This window comes from Cavia porcellus, unplaced genomic scaffold, assembly GCF_034190915.1.
Source record: "Cavia porcellus strain 051 isolate PalLab524CR breed Dunkin Hartley unplaced genomic scaffold, mCavPor4.1 scaffold_6, whole genome shotgun sequence".
NCBI classification, from domain to species: Eukaryota; Metazoa; Chordata; class Mammalia; order Rodentia; family Caviidae; genus Cavia; species Cavia porcellus.
This window is the reverse complement of record NW_026947489.1, coordinates 70331085-70352994: the sequence shown is the minus strand read 5'-3', so window position 1 is coordinate 70352994 and position 21910 is coordinate 70331085. Positions and strand designations below refer to the sequence as shown.

The 21910-nt window shown below is 36.4% G+C and overlaps 1 protein-coding gene across 4 annotated transcripts in view; it reads right to left on the bottom strand.

Annotated features, from left to right (window-relative positions):
- Positions 1 to 21910, bottom strand: part of Myo1d (myosin ID) — a 340584-nt gene that overhangs the window by 175364 nt on the left and 143310 nt on the right. For all 4 annotated transcript variants that reach the window (XM_063249626.1, XM_063249624.1, XM_063249625.1 and 1 more), the window contains exons 15-16: positions 21474 to 21640; positions 11594 to 11801 (exon numbers count right to left, since the gene is read on the bottom strand). In XM_063249626.1, coding sequence (XP_063105696.1) covers positions 11594 to 11801; positions 21474 to 21640 — 375 coding nt within the window. The remainder of the gene's footprint in view (positions 1 to 11593; positions 11802 to 21473; positions 21641 to 21910) is intronic.

The window sequence follows — 21910 nt, the reverse complement described above, 5'->3', positions numbered from 1 at the left end:
GAATAGTTTGAATGCTTTCTTTCCTTTATATATCTCTTTTATTTCTAATTCTCTCTCTCTCAGTTTTTTAATTGGTACCGGGGATCGAACTCACGGCCGTGCACTTGTTTTTTTTTTGTACTGCAGCTCGAGCTCATGACCTCACATTTGCCAGGCAGGTGCTGTGCTGCTAAGCTATATCCCTAGCCCTATAAATGTATTTTCAAGTAAAATGTGACTCAGACAGACCTAAGATTTTGGCCACCTTTTTGGCACTTCTTCCGGAAACCTTCTTTTCCCAGCTCATGTAGGAGCCCCTCCTCCAAGGCTGCAAGACAGTCACTGCCCACCCCACTGTACCGTGATCACACTCTGTTTTACTGGTTTAAGGACTCATCTTCCTCTTGACTGTTCTGTCTACTTTCTGTGGGTGGAACCTGGTCTTGTTCACTTCCTTCATTAGGGAATAATGAATGAATCTATGTTTCTCACTCATTTAAAAATGCACGTGAGGGCTTGGGCTTTAACTCAGTGGTGTAAGTGCCTTGGCAAGCACAAGGTCATGAGTTCAATCCCTGGTACCAAAAAAAACAAAAAACAAACAAACAAAAAAAAACCCACACGAGCCCCTTCTTCTGCATAACCGCAAATCCCTGGGCTATTAAGGGAACCCGCTGTTTTTTCTCACAATTATTGAAAGGATTAAATTAGTGGCTAATCTTGGACAAAAGGCACAATATTTCTCTCAACACTCAGACAAGATCAAGCAGTGTAGTTTTGACCACATATACTTTCTGTGAATGAAGCAATGAATAGGTTAGCAAAATAATTACACTTATACTTTATCGACTGTTGTCCAAGTGTACCATTGCCAACCTACTCATGGGTTGAAACACACTTTTACTAAAACAATAGAAATCTCATCTTCCGGAGCACGTATTTTTAGTAAAAAGCTGAGAGTCATACTGACCACTTTTCATTACGGTACACATGTCAAGAGCTGATTCACACTTTGAATATCAGTGTTTTCTTCCAAACATATTAAACATAAATCTTAGTCCATATATTCAACAGTAGATGATTCAGATATCACTAGACGTCTACCAAGGTTATTTAACAAAGGAATTTTGCCGAATTTTAGTCTGCTTCCTTTAGTCTGCACAATGCCATTATGACCTTGATAGCTGTTTCACAAACTTCTCTGCAAGGGTGTGAGTTAGAACTGTTTTTCCTACAAGGAGCAATTTCAATTTGTTATAGGAACATTTCAAGGTTGTCCAAAATCACCACTCAAGGAAATTTCTTTCATGGACTGGAACTCTTAGCCCATGACCACCTGGGCCTATTAGTCCGGGCCTGTGGTGGGACAGCACATCATGGCCTCAGCATGTGGTGGATAAAACCACTCACTGTGTACCCAGGAAGAGGACAAAGAGGAAGGAGTCAGGTTTCACAATTCCCTTCTAGGGAACTGCCACAGCTATCTAAAGACCTTTCACAAGGTCTTGCCTCTAAAAGGTTCTACCAACTGGGCCATACTGGAGACCAAGCTTTTATAGATGGATCTTCGGGGACCCTCAACATTCGAACTATAACAAACCAATTTCCCTGAATAAAGACTGTTCACACAGACACTTATGTGTCTGACAGTTAATTAAGAAATTCACTCTTCTAACCTATCAACCAATCCACATTTAAATAAAAAAAAAAACCCATACCTGAAAAGCCCAGGTTGAAAAAAAATAGCTAAAACAAAATCGACTAGAACAGATTTATCTTATACACATAGTAACAATCATCAGGCATTTCATCTTCTCTCCATGTGTTCGTTGCTGAACCAACAAAATATTCACCTCAGAACCTCCTTGCTTAAAGCTATGAATTTGAAAACTTTTAGTTTTTTCAATGCTGTCTAGAAGCCTCAGTGATTTCTATTCAAATGAGATGTAAGGAGCACAGACACAAAATCAAATGGGGAGGCTATGTGGGTAAGTGCATCAATTGTGTACTATGAAAGGAAGAAAAGAATGGCCTTTATAAAATCTCACTGGTCAGGCTGACTCATTTTTAAAGGATTAATTTAATGATGCATTGATCAGCATAATACAACTGAGGCTTTTCACAAAGTGAAATTTTTAATATTCACTCAAAACATTCAGGTTTTAGGTAAAACAGAAAAAGTATATAGAATGAAAATAACCATTACGTCAGTGAGACAAATACTTTCATGTTTTAGTTGATGGGAACAACTGGTACAATTTTTCTGCAGCAATTTGAAAATAGTATAGAAAATTTTAAAGGTATACAACACTCAGAATAATTTCATCTCTGGGATTTACTACAAGAAAATAATCAAGGTAACCTGGAGAACATGGCGGACAGATAACAGCAGCTATGGAGGCTCTCTGAGATTGCCAGCTTAGAATCCAGGAATGGTGTGGTGTGAGAAGTCCTAAGCAAGGGGAGATATACCCTGCAGACCCAGAACGAACTAAACTGAGAGAATCCAACTAGAAATGCAATCCCAGTGCTATAACTAGAACAGATAAAATCTCAGCACGGAAGCTGGAACCCGCGCCACTGGAAGCCGCAATTTGAATTTCCTGCTGCTGCTGCTGCGTCTGAATCGGCACAGCAGGGAGAGAGATGCGCGAAAGCTCTGAGAGTGGGACTCGGTGAACAGAGTTGAGAGCGGGACTTGCGGGGAGCCCTGCATCAACCTGTGGTGAAAGGAACGGAAACTCTTCCGTAGATTAGGAGGCTCCAACAGAGGACATTCTGGGACCCGGCAGACTAGTCAGAACAAGACGCTGCAGTGACTTTAGTCGCATAGTCCCCTCTCAAGTGGGATTGGTGGGGAGCGCTTGGCCTGGGTGATACCAAGAACTAAGATCCAGCAGGCTATCCCAAATCAGGTCCTAGCACCTGGAGATGCACCCTAGCAGTGAAGCCTTCAGTAGGTTGACCTGGAGGGCCGGGCCCAACAGAGGCTGCCCAGGTCTGTCTCCCTAGTACACTGCAGTGGGCGGGAACACTTAGCCGGCGATTCAAACAAACTGTAACTGACAAAGAAAAAACACTGGGCCTCCTATATACACTTCTATGGAAGGAACAAAAAGTATGGGAAGAGGGAGCAACAAGAAAGGGTCCTCAGTCCCCCATCCTGAGAACACTGATCCAGGAAAGGTAAATGCAAAGGAGAATGAGGACAGAAAACATGCAATATCAGGCACAGCACCAATAGACATAAAGTGATATCTCCGGAGCCTCATAGAGGAGTTCAAAAGTGAAGTATTTAATGACCTAAAGCAAGATATAAGTAGAATAGTTAGAGAAATTGTAAGCACTGCCCAAGAAAAAACAGGTGGTGGAATGGAAGAACAGGAAAAAAAAGGGGAGAATTGTTTGATGGAGAAAATAGAGAAAACATAGACACATGAAGCAGATTCAAAGAGATTACCAGGAAACTAACACTCTATCGAAAGCTGGCATAACAGCTTGAAAGAAACTAAGGATAGATTATCTGAACTGGAGGACAGATTTGTAAGGTGGGAGCATGAAATGAAAAACTTCTTAAAAATAACAAGAAATAACTGTTTAGCAATAATACAAAGGCTAGAAGATGATAAGAGGATCTATAACTTAAGAATTAAGAACATAAAAGAAGAAGTAGGGACACAAACAAATGAACTACAAAAGCTATTCACAGAAATAATCCAGGAGAATTTCCCTAATTTAGCAAAAGGTAAAGATACTCAGATGTATGAGGCATACAGGACCCCAGCCACCTACAACCCAAACAGAGCTACACCCAGGCATATAATAATCAAAATTCCAGAAATCCAATATAAGAACAGAATACTAAAAGCCATCAGAGACAAGAAACAGATCACTTACAAGGGAACACCCATCAGAATTACAGCAGACTTCTCGGCACAAACCATCAAATCATGAAGAGCATAGGGGGAAATAATTCAAGCTTTGAAAGATAATAACCTCCAGCCAAGATTGATATATCCTGCACAATTGTCCCTAGAAATTGATGGAAAAACAAGGTGCTTCCAGGATAAAGGAGGAACTAGGGGAATTTGCAACCACCAGTTCAACCCTACAGAGAATACTGCAGGATATTCTAAAAAAGGAAAATACCAAGATTCCAGAAACAGTGGCAGAGAGGCCACAATGAATGGAGCAGAAAGCAAAATGAAGAAGACAAACTGACAACTAATAACAGAAAAAGAGCTCAACAGAAATGAGGCAGAGAAGGTTAGATGGTAGGAACAGCTATTTTGGCGAAAACAAGACATCATAGTAGCTAGTGCTGATTTAATATCATCTTGTTTTGAAGTCCCATCAAGCTTTTGTTCTTCTGTCTCCATCGGTCTTAACAGGTTGTATCTTATTGGATTTTATTATATGTGATAATATAAACAAAAACTTTTATAGACAAGGAGATTATACAGAAACCATTGTTCATTTTCTGTTAGTTGATTCTAAATACCCTGTAATACTGTCATTCTCTTGAATGGTTTTACATTGTCTTGATATGTTTGATGCTACAGTATATGAAGTTATGCTCAAAGATTTCAAGGAAAGAGACACTATGGTAACTACTTTTATGTCAGGATTATCTTGTGGTGAAACACTATTTTGCTTAAATGGTTATGTTTTGACCTGTTTTGTTGTTATGCCCTCTTTTATCTCAATCTCTTATTTACTTTTTTATTTTATCCTTTTAATTAAAATAAATAAAAAATAGCAGAATATATTACAGTAAACCACTTTGATTTCCTATTAACTTGATTTAAAACCCTGTATTGCTCTCACCATCTTGTTTTGACTGATTTTCCCCTATTCTGCTTTGTTTGATAGTACCGAGTTCAAAAGTATAGGCAACAACTGTGAAGACAGTAAGATTCATTAGGACGCCCATTCTGGTTGACTATTACATTCTTTTGAAGACCTATAATGTCTGCAATGTTTTGGTTTTATTGGTTTTGTTCTTTACGGTTTTATTCAATTTTATTATAACTAATGATATAGGCGATTCTTTTTAAGATAGCAAGAGGCAGTATGGTAACCATTGTTGATCACCTTGTATTTTGTTTTTACATTATATATTATGTCCATCCCTTTGATTTGACTGGCTCTGTTCTGTTATGTCATATTTGGTTTTACTCTCTTCAAAAAAAAGTAATAAGAACTGTGGGAGTAATAAAACCCAAAATGTGTAATTATCATTGTACAAAAGAGAGGAAAAGAAAGTGCTCTAAAGGACATAACTGCATGTATATTTAAGTGCATAAGATAGATAACCATATTACTGAGTTTGGTTGGATCACTGAACAGAACTGTTTGCAGTCTCACTATTTGAATGTTCACTTTATATGCTTTAATTTTGTAATCTGAACAACTATTTCTAAATGACAATATGTAATGTATTAACTAGTGATTTCCTACTGTTTATTTTTTCTGAAATTTTGTATAACTTGTACCCCTTTTCTGCTTTTCATTTTCTCCTTAAATAAAATTTAAAAAAGAAAATAATCAAGTATATTTATAAATTATAGTAATAGTAGTACTCATTGTAATAATAATAATAGCTAATGTTTACTTAACTGAACCTTTTTTTGTTGACATTAGGGAATGAACCTAGGGCCTTGGCATTTTAAGCACTCTACCAATGAGTTACATCTCCACCTTTTAAAATATTTTGAGGCTGCGTTGCACTAAGTTGCCCAAGATGGCCTCAAACTGACGATCTTGCTGAATAGCCTCCCAAACTGCTGGGATTACAGGCATGAAGTGCTACACCTAGATTACTGAACTCTTAAAATGGGCAGTCACTGCTCCAAGGAAACAGAGATGTGCACTGTAATGAGACACGAAGACTGAAGAAATGGAAAAACCAACATGTCTAAGAATAGGATGATTAAGGAAATTATGAAGAACGAAATCAGCTCTTACAAAAGTGCCATGGGTTTATACACATCAAGATACAGCAAAAGGTCTTATACAGCTATGATATAACAGTTTTAAATTGTATTTAATATAAAATTATTTTCAAAATATATTTTTTTCATTTTTTTGCGTGAACTTGTATTGCTATTCCTTATATACTATAAAACCAACGAAAGCCTTTGAATCTAGATTTTTTAAAAAAAGGATTTAATTTTACAAATTTCTATATTAAGCACACAACCAAGTACATAAAAAGAGATGCACTAAACAGATTATCTATAATCTATAATTCCTGATATTGAATAGCTGATGGTTTAAATGACAATAAGAAGTATTTTTATGAATTGGAAAGTAATATAGCTTTGATCTGCTCTGTAGTCTTTCTTTGTGTTTTGCCATTTATTCCCTTAAGAACAATTAAGTTTGGAAGTGCTAGTTTTAGTCAGTATCTTTGATTCTACATCTAATAACCTGCTGTAAAATCTTTAATAAGGCACAGAAAGAGTATGAAAAAAACACCGAAAGCCAGATTTCCATACATTAAGATCTATTATGTTCCATAAAAAATTAGTGTGATATTTCCATAGGCCACAGAGTAAAGTAGCCCTAAAACAGATGCACATATATATGTGAAATTAACATTGGACAAAAGTAAAATTCAAGTTACTAAGAAAAAAGGAATTAGACCGGGGATATAGCTTAGCAACATAGCACCTTCCTGGCAGGTGTGATTCTCAGTTAAAAAAAAAAGAAATTAAAAAATAAAATTGAAACAGCTAGTTACTGACCTAGAAAAACAGAATTAGAACCCTATATCCCATGACAAGAATAAATTCAAGATCCATATTTTTTTCTGGAGAAATCCAAAGGCTTTAAATAGAAAGATATATTTCATTTAATTAACAGTGAAAAGTTTCTCATGGAAGAGTATACTGTGAACAGAGTCAAATGACAACTATAACAAAAATAATTGTAATGTATAAAATTAATACTCTTACAGAGGGCTAACTTCCATAATTCATAGGAAAAGAGAAACTACCCAAAAGGAAAATGGATCAAGGATACAAATAAACAAACCTAGTAAGTGGAGAGGTAATGCAAAAGGCCAATAAAATAATTTCACTAGCAATCATGGAAAATGAAATTAAAGCAGAAATAAAATATCATTTCTTACAGATTAAAATGGAAAAATTTCAAAAGCCTGGTGAAAGCCACTGTTACCAAAAATTTAAAAGGATGTTTGCTTACTTTGTGGGTACAAATGCGAACCATGATGAGTAAATCTTTTTTATTTTTTTGGTGGTACTAGAGACTGAACTTAGGGCCTTCATATTAAGCTATAACCCCAAATCCCTTTAATTTCTTTTCTTTTTTTTTTTTTTTAAAACAGGGTCTTGCTAAGTCACAAAGTTGCCCAAGCTGAGCTAGAACTTGCAGTCCTTTTGCGTTGGTCCCCCAAAGTCCCGGAATAACAGGCATGTGCTGCCATGCCCAGCCTCAGCATAACTGTCTACCTCCTGGCAATCTGGTGTGTAGAAACTAAGCCACTGGTGTGGAAGGCTGGGTGCATAAAGATGTCTGTTACAGTTGCAGGAGGACTGTGGAGGTGTCCAGAAGAGGATTAATATTTCAGCCTGAGACTGTTACCTTAGAGAGGCCTGCTGTGAGGAGGCCCTTGGCTGTTTGTTATCTGGGAACTTCTAGGGAAACAGTTCCTATCCTGATATAAAACTTCACCCGGGTGTTAAGAGTGGCATACTGTGCTTAAACTGCTTGCACAAACAATGTGGTTTGTCCTGCATACCAAAATTCCTTCTGGTGGTCTGAAATTTTGGGGCATGCTAGGCAGAGGGTGCTCACATGATCAGTCCCCAATAAAAATGTTCAGCACTAAGTCTCTAATGGGCTTCCCTGGTAGAGGACACCTGGCTTCTGTTGTCTTAATTCACTGCTTAAGGAATTAAGTATAAATTGTCAATTCCCCTGGCAGAGAAGGCTTGGAAGCTTGCTTCTGATTTTCTTTGGATTTAGTGCTAAGAGCTTTCTCTCTTTGCTGATTTTGCTGTGTATCCTTTTGCTGTAATAAACTACTTATACTTTAACTCTGTATTGAGTTTTGTGAGATCTTCTAGTGAACCACAGAAATTTATGGTGTTCTGGAGACTACCAACATGGGGTGAGGAGAGATGCAGGCAGAGAACGTAAATGTCGGGGAAGAAAGAGAGCAACAAAAACTGCAGAAAAATAGAAAAGTGATAATTATATGAATTATGAATTATGACTTATATTCAATGTAGTATGCATCCTTATATATGTGTACAGCACAGTATCAAAAGGGATGCAGGGGTTGTGGCTACAGTTCACTGGTTGAGTGACTGCCTACTTACGGTGGTAGAATTTTAGGTGATTTTTAAAAACATTTTCTTTATAATTTTGATTGTTTTCCAAGGCTGGAGACTGAACTGTGTCAGGCAAATGCCCTAACACTGAGGTATATCCACAACCCTAAATTTGATTTTACAATGAACCTATGTTATTTATATAATTAGAAAAAAGATAAAGCTATTTTTATTTAAAAAGGAAATAAAAACCAATTGTTGGGAGATTCTTGTTTAAAACAGCAGCTCCTGATGCTATGTCTACTAACTTCCACTAAATTACTCTAAAGAATTTATAGAAAAAGGGAAAACACATCACATAGGAAATCAGGTGATTGATGACTTTTTCCCAGAAGCTGGGAGAGATTTTTATGAGTTTTATGGAATGTGAAGTTGGTCAGAAAAATATAATCAATAGATTATACAGTTCCCTAAAGGCTCCTGGGGATAGATGCCTATTCCTTACCCCATTTCCTATGGTTCCAATGTGGGATCTGTCTCACAGAAAAGATAAATCACTTTCCTTGCACTGCATGGTTTATGAAGTGATCATCTCTACTTTTTATGAAGAGTGCCTCTTTTGCAGTTAGAGATTATAATTTCTCAACAGAGACAAAGCAGAGGTAGGGACTGGTAATAGCATATCACATTTCTAGAAGCAGAGTGTCATAGCAGCTACGTAACTCTGGGTTAAATATTTATGTAGATGAGCTGGGCTGTGGGCTGGAAAGGGAGTGGTTAGCAGAGATGAAACACACCCAAGTCTGTGGCATACTGACAATTGAAAATGAAGTGCAGAAACTGCCACTATATGTTTAAGAGGATTCTGCCAGTTACCAAGTGGACAGACTGAGCTCAGGGTAGGGTTTATAATCCCCACTGGGATACATGAATGTCTGGTATACTACTGGTAGCTACAACAGCAACAGCCATCAACCTGGACAGGCTTAAGCAAACTCGGGTTTGCTCAGCTGAGTAAGGCTGGATCCATTTCAAGTATAAGCAGAAAGAGAAAAACATATCAAATCTGAGAAAAAAACATTAAAAAGTAAGAACTGTAGAGAAAAGACTTGAAGATAAATAGAACAAATAGATCAATAGACCCATGAAAATAATTTACTACAGCAGACAGAAAATAGAGATCCAACTTGCAAATTTACAAGCATTCTCAGAGAAAGAAAAAAATGAACAAAGCAATTTTAGAAAAAGCAATTACTAGAAGGAAAACTGAGAATGAAACAAAATTTAGTATTCTGGCCCAAAAATTATTCTTAGTCCCAGGGGAAATAAATGAAAATGAGACCAAGACTTGAGAATTGACATGGAAAAGACAACTGCTTATTCACACATTATATAATCATTTATCCAGAAAAACTAATATCCACAAATATATGAATCAATAAACCAACATAAGCCAATATCCTTTCTCTGTACCAACACTGCCACATAGATAATACAATAAATTCACACTAGCAACGAAACATCTAGAATTTACAAGGCCTCTTTCAGTCTTAAGGCCAATGAAGATGATTTATTTTATACTCTTGATGTGATAATTTAATATTATAAAAATATTAATCCTTGCAAGTGAATCTATAAATTCAATGCAATCCAAACAAAGTTATTATTGCACTTAATGAACTTATTATACATATTAAATTTTATATTGTAGAATAAAGGTCTATGTATAGGTTAACCCAACTTTAATCAAGAGAAGCAGACGACATGGATTTATCACTATATACTAAGACATACAATAAAAATCGTAGTGCAGTACAAGGATAAACAGAAAAATGGAATAGAATCAAGTAGTTAGAGACAGAAAAAAACATACACAAACTTAACATGATAAAATGACACCAATAATCAATGGTAAATGGACAGAATATTTAGTAGATGGTACTCAGAAGACTAGGTAATTGTATGTAGGAAAAGAAAAACCAAATTCCTATGTAAAATCACACTTATGGGAGGATTCTTTTAATTTTATTTATTTATTTATTTGGTACCAGGAATCAAATTCAGGATCTTCTGCTTGCCAGGCAAGTGCTTGTGCTTTCTTATGGGTAGATGTTAAATGGATTAAAACCCTAAGTGTAAAAAGGATATTCACAGACTAAAATATATGCTAATATCTGTGTGGACACAGAAATAAGGAAATTCTTACTTTACAAAATTCTGAAACACAAATTATAATGCAAAAATTTAAGAGTATGGTTATGTCAAAATTAAGGAATTTGTTCAATAAAACATTACAGATAAACTTCACTTAAATGCCTACACAATAACAGGATATATTTATAATGTCTAAAGTGAATAAAAGGTTGTTTGAATATTTAAGGAATTCCAACTAATCAACAAGAAAGTACCAACTCCATTAGAAAAATGGACAAAGGATATGAATAGGCATTTCACAGGAAAACACAAAGAGCAAACAAGCATTTAATAAAATGTTTAAATTCAATAGTAACGAGGAAAATACAACATAAAACAATGATGATATCAGTACACTAATTAGTCCGATAAACTTTAGGTAGCAGATAGTAGTTATCACACTGGTAGAGATGTAGAGGTTGTGCAAACTGGTAGTGATTCTGAAGCAGAATGTGGCATTATTTATATCAATTAGGTAAATGGTATGATATAAATGCTATTAATCTGCAACTTTTTTCCTGGTAAATATCTGAAGGACATCCTTGAAGAGGTACATGATTTCTTCTAATACATATTTATTACTACTGCATTAAAATGGTTCACACAGAAGCACTGAGAACAAGGGTGGGAGATAAGAGGAATGACTGCAAGAATGAAGTAAAAGGAGGTCTTGCACAGATAAATCAGCATGGGTACAGGTTAGTGACACACGGAGCTAGCAAGCTATACCTGATGTCAAGTGGCCGTGGTGGTGGCTGTGGGGGTAATGATGGGTGAGGGAGGCAATCATGAACATGGTGGCAACATTTTTGAAGCAAAAGACAAAAAATTTCTTTAAGCATTTAAGTTGAGAGGAAAAACAGTTAGTTATGAAAGATGAAAAGCAGATTGGCTCATATACCTCTTTAACTTCAAATACCAGAAGACAAAATGTCTCCAGAATTTTCAGGGTAATGTAATTTTGAATTTGGAAAATCAGGTAAGTTTTCCATGTGTGAAGGTAGCAAACATTCTAAGATATGCATAGACATACAGAATATACGATCACGAAATTTTCTTATTAACACACTAACCAAATTTGAAATATAAGGAAAGCCCTTATACATAAAATATGAAATTACCTTCTGTAGGAAGAGGACAATCCTTACAAGCATCTGGGCACGGAGTTCTTCCAAGGTAAACAATGTATGGGGTGTTCGGATGAAAATTTTGGTTTTCCCATAAGCTACGTCATCCTGAAAACCACATTGCTCTATCAGTTTCTTGACAGCCTCTTTATCTGAAGGAAGGTCATGGTTGGGCCAGGTGAATTCAGAGATCATCTTATACCTGGGAAAAAAACAACAGAGCATAGATTAAGGGAGATAAACTACCTGGTCATCTCAACAGAAAAGTGATTCAATAAAATTCAAGATGTTTGATAAAGACAAAACAAAATATTTGTAAACTGTTAATAGAAGTTAATTTTATTAGCCTGATAAGGATGCAAAAAAAACCTTCAATAAAATATGACTTCATGAAAATAACTCTTATTAAACCAGGATAGAAGGGACTTCCTTAACCTAATCAAGGCTATTTACCAAAATTTTACAGCAAGTGCTATATATGTAAATGGGTGATCTCGGAAGCATTCTCTTCACAAACAGATATAAGGATGTTTCTGTCATAAGTTCTACTCTACTTTATTCTGGTATATAGAACTGGCACACTGAGACCAAGAAATTAATTAGTGAGAAAAGAACAAAACTGATAGTACTTATGAACAATCTGCCTCTATTCAAAGGAAATCAAGTAGATCTTTACATAAACTTTTAACTGAAATAAAATTAGGCAGTGCTGTGCATATAAGATATAAGATCAACACACAAAAATTAATTGTATTTCACATATATGCAGGCAAAAGCTCCTTGGATGGGCATCATAAAGGCAATCACCACTTGGCAGGTGGCTCGCTTCCTGAGCATGGCTGTACAAGATGGAAGTTACAGAGTCACAAACTTTTTGTACCCCATATTAAGAAGTGACATCCCGCTGATTTTACCATATTCTATTTTGTTAAAAGTGTAGGTTTAGCCTACACTTGCGGAGTACATAGGGCATGAATACCAAGTGATAGGGTACCAGCCATGTTAGAATACTGCCTGTCATAGTGATTTCCCTCTTCATACAAAGTTGTTTAATACATGCAGTAATATCAAATAATATTTTTCTTATATTAAATCTGAAATTTTTGTCTTTCTGAGACAAGATCTCCCTAGGCAGTTCAGGCTGGCCTTGAGATCACTTTGTAACTCAGGTTGTTTTCGAACTCACAATGATTCTCCAGCCTCAGCCTCCTAAGTGTTAGGATTACTGGCATGCACCACCTGCTTTGACTCACTTACTGATATTTTTGATGAAGTTATCCAGTGATTCTAATACCATTAAACAGTCCATACTTCCTCCTGTGATTTAACACCCATCTCTATCATATGCTCAATTTTCATACACTCTTCAGTTAATTTCTGAATGTTCTAATCTGTTTCATAGCTGTGTATCCATCTGTGCATTGGTACCTCATGATTTTAAGTATAAGGGCTATTGGAAGACTTTAATTTTGCATTTTTTTAAAAAGGTCTTTCTAGCTATTCTGACATGTCTATTTTTCCATATGAATTTTAGAATTAGATCTTATAATTTTAGGGAAAAAAAGAACTCAGCCAACAAAGTAAGGTGAAAAAAAGAAAAACCACCAAACCTCCAAAACTTCTTTGATAACTAGTTTTACTTCTCTCACACATTAAAATTTACTTAATTTTGAAAACAAAAATACTAGCAAAAAAGTGAAAATGATGTTACAGAATTTCAGAACAAAATAATAGGAAATTAACAGTAGCTAATATGTTGCATACTGTTATCTTCAAAGTAGTTGCTTAGATTATAAGATTTAGGCATTAAAAAAGATCAAACAATGGAAGCACAAACTATTCTTTTTGATTAACAGAGAAGAGTATATTGCTCTCTATCATATATATATACACATGAATCTGGTTTATTTCACTTATGAGTGTGGTCTCAAGTTATATCCATTTACCTATAAAAGCCTCAAGTTTATCCTTCTTTATTATCTGAGTAATATTCCATTGTATAAAAATACCACATCTTTTTTATCCATTCCACAGTTGATGGGCATTTGTGTTGTTTCTAAGATTTAGCTATTACAAATTGTGCTGCAATAAACATGGATGCATACATATCATTGTGGCATATTTTCACTTCTTCTGGGAAAACACTCAGAAGGGGAATAGCTAGATTGAATAGGACCTCCAATCCTAGTTAAAGGAATCTCCACACCGATTTCCACAGTGGTTTTACCAGTCCTCACACCTATCAACAGTGGAGGATTCTTTTTTTCTCCATATCCCCATCAGCATTTCTTATTTGTTGATTTCTTTTTTTTTTTTTTTTTTTTTTGTCTTTTTCCTTTTTATCGGTACCGGGGATCGAACTCACGACTGGCTGCTTGCAAGGCAGGCGCTTATGCCGCTGAGCTAAATCCCCAGCCCCCTAGTTGTTGATTTTTTGATGACTGCCATTCTTTCTGGAGATGGAACCTCAGTGTTGTTTTAGTTTGCATTTCTATAGAATGATCAGTGATGTTGAACATTTCTTCATGTATTTATTTACCATTTCACACATTAAATTTATGTATGATGTTGTGCAGTCCTACTCAAGAGCATGAGATGTTTTCCCATTTGTCTGAATCTAGTTTTTCACATTCAAGCATCTTTAAGTTCTTCATATTCCTTGTTAAGATATCCAAGTGGCACCTGGTACGGTTAATTTGCTCTGTTCTTGACATGTCTCTCTCTCAGCTTCCTGGGTAGTCCTTCTGGGCCTCACTTTCTGGTAGATCTGGCTCCCATTGTGCCCTCCATGAGGAAGTATCCTAGGACCCACGCAGGATTTCTACGTACACTTTCTCCACATCACTGCATCTAGCCCACTGATTCTAAATAATTTACTTAAAATACAAAAATGTAAAACATAAATATATTCATATTTTAAAATACAGAAAACACAGTTTTCAGTTCATAAGGTATTATTCCTGGCCTCAACCTCAGTTCTGAGCTTCAGACTGACAGATCAGATGTTTACATAGGTCTTGAAGGCATTTTAAACTTCTCTTTTAGTCCTTTCTCTCTCAGTCTACCCAGTTACTACAGCCAGAATCCTTAGAATATTTTTAACCTTTCTATCATCACCTTTCTACCATTATTTCTAATCCATCATGTCTTGCTGACTTTATCTCCAAAATATATTGAAAATTGAACTGTGCTCATCTTTCTTGCTGTAATCCTAAGGGTTTTTATTGTTGTTGTTGTTGCTGTTGTTTTTAAAATTTCCTTTAGAATCCATCCTAAAAGAAAGCTTTAAATCATTTTTGTCTTTTGCTATTGTCTTCCACCCTTACCGTTCTTCAATCACCTAGACTTTGTTAGGGTTCTGTAATGTGGCATCTCCTTTTGGCTTAGTTCTTGCATATGCTGTGTCCAATGCCTGGAATGCATAATGTTTAGTCCTCAAAAGGCTGCATCCTCATACTTTAGTCTTTCCTTGATCTTCCTCCATCAATACTCCCCACTCTACTACCCTCTCTAAAACAATTTTGTGTTATTTTTTTTCTTGGTCCCATTCATGATAATTTGAATCATATTGATTTGTAGGCTTATCTGTTTAACGTCAGTCTCCCTTACCAGTCTGTGGGTATCACAAAAGCAGAGATTTTATATAGTTGCCTATCATATTGCCTGCCACTGCACGAGGCAACAGATATTTGCAGGATAAATAGAGGAATGCATTTTTTAAAAGGCTACTAACTTTGCTAGACAGGGACAGAACTCCAGGCAAATGAAAGAATTTTAATATGAAGACAGATGTAAACTTCATAATCTCACATAAAAAGGAAGCAAAATCAGAAACCTCTCAAATTTGTCACAAAACTAGAACAAGAGCCCAACAAGAGCCCAACAAGAGCCCAACTTTGAGCTTTAGTGTGGGTAGTGACACTGTGTATTATCAGGCACACAGTGGCAGCTGGAACCCTGCTCAGCCCACAGGCACTCTGCTTTCCTTCCCACCGGCACAGGCCATAACCCCTATTCGCTAGCAAACCAGCACCCTAAACTTGCTAATGAAAAAGCTGCACTCATCTGCTTTCTGACAACTTGCTTGACCTCTCTGGTAGCTTCAGCAACTTTTAAGGTTATCAGTTTGCTAAAACCCCTCTCTTGTTTTTTTCAATAACAGAAATGAAAATAAAGGAAAGTGACAAGTGAAAATTTAGATTCAAAGCTGGATGCTTCAAAAAAAAAAAAATCTACAGAATCTAAAAGCGAAATTTCACTCAGAAGAAAATTTTCTTTTCTCACGATTTCTAGAAACATTGGTCCAATATACCACAACACCTATCTCACAACACATTAAACTGGTAATTTGTTCAATTGGTATGATAATATAATGAAATGACAATTTTGCAATCGTGGTAAATTCATTTTATATGAAGCAGAAGGTAAACCAGTCTCCATATTAAGGATAGGCTAATTTCCTAAGAAGCACATCCCATCGTCTTATCTAGTACCATCCCAGATGACTCTAGAGAATCATTTACCTTGACTTAAATAATCATTGATCTCTGTCCAAAAGCATATTTTTAGAAGACTGAGTTTAACAGATTTGTTGTAATTATAGCTGTATCTAAATTTTTGGTTGAACACCTACTAGATGTGCTTTCTTGTTGCTCTGTTTTCTCTTGGGGACTAAGCTTTCTTTCTTTTCCCCTTTGATTGGAAAGCCATACATTCAATTGTGAACCAACTTCCACCTTCCTCACCCCCCAGCTACAATCCCCAGCCCCTGATATACTGTTCAAGACTGCAGGCTCTAGAGCCAACTGCTTTAGTTCAAACATGGAGCTATATAACCTAGGGCAAGTTATTTATCCTTTCTGTGCCTCAGTTTCCTTATTTACACATGATGTGTGATCAAAAATACAGTGAATGTTTAAATTAAAAATTATAGTAAGAGACACATTACCATTAATTCCCCTTAAAATACTCCTCTTGGCTTTACACACATTTATCCATTATTCTTGGTAGTTTTTGAAGTGGTTCTATGAGTGTTTTTTTTTTTGTGTGTGTGTACTTAGTTACAATGTCTTTAGATTCATTGTCCTGAATTGATTTAAAATGTTCCTCTCACTGTCATTTTATCTTTGGGAAAGAGTGGGTAACATGCTGTTAGAATCAGTGAATAAAGTGGACAAGGACACACTGTTACGAGCCTGAGTTTCTTTTGGATGGCACCCAGTACAAGGATCACCATACTTTTGATCACATCTTGTAAAGACACTTCCAGAACTGCTCTAGAAAGTGGCAAGAACAAAGGGGATAAGTGTGTTGAAGGCAGAGGGAGTAAGGAGCAGAGGGAGGTTAATAGCAATGTGTCTTCTGTAATAAAGGTTTTTTTGTTTTGCTTTGTTTTTGGTACCAGGGATCAAACTCATGACCTCACACTTGCCAGGCAGGTGCTTACACCACTGAGCTAAGTCCCTGGCTCCATGCAATAAAGCTTTTAAAAATTTTTCATTATTCACTTTATAAAATGAAGATAACATACCCTCTTCACTGGCTGTCAGTTTTACAGAATGCTTAAAAAAGTGCCTGGTATATATTCAAAGGGTAAGTGGCTATTATTATAACTCTCTTGAAAATTTGAAAACATATAAATTATTTTTTCCTGTTTAATCATTGTATAAGTTCCTTCCATAAGCAGAATATAAGTTTTTACTTATTTCTACTTCTTAATACCAGTTAGCTTTAGTTCTAGATTATTACTAATGACTTTCCCTCCTTATAATCAGTATTAGTATTAGATTTAACAAAAATTTTTGTTGATTTAATTTTTTCTGTATTGTTTTTGTATCCCATGCTTTCCTTTTGTTCATCTTTCTTTTAGTAAAGTACATCCTCTGGGAGATCTTTTTAGAGAAAATCTATGAGTAACAAACTTCTGGTGTGTGTCATAAAACATTTTTTTATTTTACACCTTGAATGACATTTTGGCATGCAATATAATTCTAAATATAAATTTCATTTTCTCCAATATGAAGATACCACTCTTTTGTCTACTTGATTAAATGTTAATAATGAGATTTATGTCTTTCAGTTCAGGCAAATTCTTGGCCGTTGTTTGAACAGTGCTTTTCTTCGATTCTCGGTCTTTCCTTTTGGTAATCCTCTTCGATGGGTTGGGCCTCCTTTGTGGCTGTGGAGGTGGTCACTTGTCCTGGCCATTATGGAAACCTCCTGATGCTGCAGGGTATGATAAACCAGCTGGTCTGGCTCCTTAGATGGCAGCTCAATTCTCACAGCTCAGTCTTCACTTACACCTGTGACACTGAGTTGCATCTGGGTTTTCATATCTGCTTCATATTGTACTCACAAGTAACTCACATCTTTAAAGTTCATTGAGAATCCTTCTTTCCGATAGCCTGGCTGTGCATTCATTTAGTTTTAAGTATAAAATATTTTGAATTATTTGAGGATGTTGTAGAGTGGTAATTGGCAAGCCAAACTTGTATTACAGACACTAGATTTGAAATTCATAGGTTCTTCATGTTTCTATTCTATTTTTATATGAATATTAAAATATTTTTCTAATCTTATTTATAGCACACTAACACCTTTCAAATTCAAAGTAAAATAAGTCCAAAAAGGGGTTAAAAGTAGGTAAAGATACAACTTGGAAAATCCCTTGTGCCCTCTACACCAAGCTTACTCACTGTTCATGTGATTCAATTGCTTGCATGGCTCCTTCTGTATCTCATGAAAACACATCTTCAGTTCAGACCCATCCTCTATTTACATTCTACAGTGCTCATTCTAATATTCAATGTCTGCTTATTTTCTATAGGCAACAATACAAAAATAGATTTGATGCTGACCACTGCCCAAATTTTCCTAGCACAAATGATAGACTAGTAATCTTTCTAATGATATGACTTGACACTGTTTGTAATTAAGACTTAGATGAACATATCTCTACTCATGAAAACATTCCTACTATATAGTTGCAATATAAAAAGTTAAATGATTGTATGATTTCAATAGGCAAAATGGTCACATTTTGAACACAACCATTAGATTAGTATAAAATTAAATTTCAATTTTCCAGGATATTATGCTATGGAGCTTTATTCTCTCCATTTAAGGATATCCATATACCATGAATTCTTACTTCTGCACATAAGTTGCTGAATAATAGTGGAGAAACCTGTCAATACCAGGTGGTCTTATATTTATAAATTCATCTGGCAAATGGACATTCAGTTCTCACTGACCTCAATCCTTTTAAACAAACTTGTGCTTTCCCATTCACTACAACAGTTTCCACTTTTTCCTCCAAGCCTTCTACACCACCTTTCCTACCACTCACTCTACAGCTCATGAGCTTGCCTCAGACTTCATTGAGAACACAAAAGAGATCGAACATTTTCATCTTTCCCTTCACTGAAGCTTCGAACTTTCTTGATCTGTATTTGTGTCCTCTGCCTAGTGTCCTGTTGTTATGGGTACTGTCCTTGCTCCTATGTGCTTGGGATTCCATCCCTTCTTGTTATCTCCAGGATTATATTATTGTTAATTACTGTATCTCCCTTCTCTCCTGGGTCATGGGTTTTCTCCCTCTTTTGTGAATCATCCTTGCCTACATTTCCTACTATCTTCTGATCTTAATCCGTGTCCAGTGACTGTTTCCAGGTTTTCTCATGCACAGCAAAATTTCTTGAGTTGTTGTAGGGATCTCATTTCGCATTTCTCCTTCCCATTCTGTCCAAATAAGGCTCTGCCACTTTCCCCTTTGACCTCTATGTTGCCAAGCCTAGAGCATAAGCTTCTGTTTTTCTTAGTTACACAGCAACACTTGACACATGAACAACACGTTTCCTCTGAAAACATCATCTTCTCTTGGCTTCTGTGACATACTCTCTTTTGGTTTCTTTCTACCTCACCAGCTGCCTTCTCTTTTCTTTGATAGTTTCTTTCTGTCAGACCAGGAACCCTAAATACTGCCATGGGCCACCTCCTTTTAATTCAATCCTAAAGCTTTGAATGTTATCTACATACCAATGACTCCAAAATCTCTTTTCTGCAGACTTTTTTCCAGAGCTCCAGAAAACACGTCAATAGCTTACTTAGTATTTCCACTAGATGCTTAGTAAGCAGCTCACAGTTAACACAGTCAAGAGAACAACCTGATTCCATCCTTGTTTCCATTCCTCTTCAAACTTCTCTTCCGTGACTTCATGTCAGCAAAGGGTACCATGTTCACTTAGACGATAAGCACAAGTCTGTTGTCACTGTTAATTCCTATTCACTTCTCTCTTCACAGCCAACCCATCCAAGAGCAAGTCTTGTCATCCTGTCAACTCTACCCCTTACACTTTGTGTCCTGACTCTGTCCTCTACTCTTTATGTCTACAGTAATCCCTTGTGAAGACATCATTTTAAAGCTACCTTTCCTGGATTCTAGTAAGAGCATCCCTAAATGTTTCCCTGGTTTGGGTTCACACAGGAGTTGTAATGACTGCTTCAAGATAATCTGTAAGACTGCCACTCCATGGTTAAAAATCTACCAATGGCTTTTTAACCAGACTTAGCCAAAACCTGAATGGTTCAGGCTGAGTATAAAGCTCAACATGATGTGGTCCCCATCCATGTTTTGCTCTTTTCTTACCCCATATCCTCACTCAGTGCCCTCCTATCACAAGGACTACATTAGATACCCAAAGTGCCATCTTTTTTTTTAAAGACAAGGCTTAGCTATAGTTCAGGCTGGCCTGGAACTCATTATATAACCTAGACTGGCCTTGAACTTACAGCAATCTTCCTGCCTCAGCCTCTGTGTGCCACCACGTTCAGCTTTGTTCGACTCTCTGATTTCACTGAACTTTGTACACCTGGCTTCTCCCTTAATTGTTATCTCTTCAGAGATTCTTTGGACCAACCATCTAAAATGTTAGAATTTTCTGCATTTTTCTCATCTTTATTTTATGAGTTTATTCATTGTATTTGACAGAATCTATGGTCCAAAATGTAGAAAATGTTTCATAAAATATTTTAAAATTGGGCTGGGGATTCAGCTTAGTAAGCACCATCCTGGGAAGCACAAGATTGTGCATTTGATCCCTGGTACCAAAAATAAATAAATAAATAAACAAACAAAATAAAGAAATAGTTTCCAAAATGAACAGAATTTATCTTCTGTAAATTAGAAGGGGAAGAAGGGTTGAAGGGAGAGATATGGTTTCCTTATATCTAGTAATCCTTCAAGGAAGCTACTACTATATCCTTAGTTCCCACCTAAGGAAAGCAAGGCATAGAAAGGTTATGTGAGTTGACCAAGGTCATATGATTAGAAAATGGTCAAACCAGGATTCAGACCAGAAGAACTGACCTCAGCGCTTCCACACTTAACTGAATAATATTCTATTTTTATGATAATTACTAACACCAGTAATGATAAGCAGCATTAATTGAGTATTGTAGCTGTTATATACCAGGAACCTAGGCTTTTTATTTAGGTTAATTTAATCACCACAGCAACAGGCCTATCAAGTATTATTATACTCATTTTGCAGATGCAGAAACAGAATCAAAGAAACTGAACTTCTAGACTAACATCATTGAGCAAGTAAGTGACACAGCCGAGAGTCCAGCTTGGATGTGACTACAAATTCATGTTCGATTGTGCTGTAATGCCCACATTCCCCCCACATGTTCAAATAAGCACTAAGGGACTCCTCCTGACTCTTAGACAGTATCTCATATTTGCAATTTATTCAACTCTCCTGTTTTCTCAGCAAATATTCTGGCCTCATAGGTGCTGATGCACTGTCATACGTGAGCAGGACCTTGTAACTCTCTATGTGCCATTAGGCTTCTTTGCTTAGTCTACTCTCACCTGTGAAGAAACTTCTCGTAGGTCTGGCGGAAGGCAAACCCAGCCCGACGGACTCTCACATTTTCCAGGAGCCCAAGGTATTCTACTTGATGCCGACAGCGTTCTTCATCGAATATCTGAGGGGACTTTTTGTCATTGGGTTTGATACAACGTACATAATATGGTTCCTAAAGAAACAAATCAGTAAATGGTAAGTTTCACTGGAGAAAATTCCCTGACTAGGAGCACTAACATCTAATTAGAGTTAATTATACCAAATGAAGCTCAGTGCCTCTGATTTCTCAGGCATACACTTGTGAATAAATAGTTATTCTCCCTTTCTCTCTCTATTCGAGGTCAGAAGTTCCCATATCCCCAGCTATGTTTTCATTTTACTATGATTTAGAATTCATCAGAAATAGCAGAAGGGCTATAACTAGAAAGTAAAGAACTGAGAC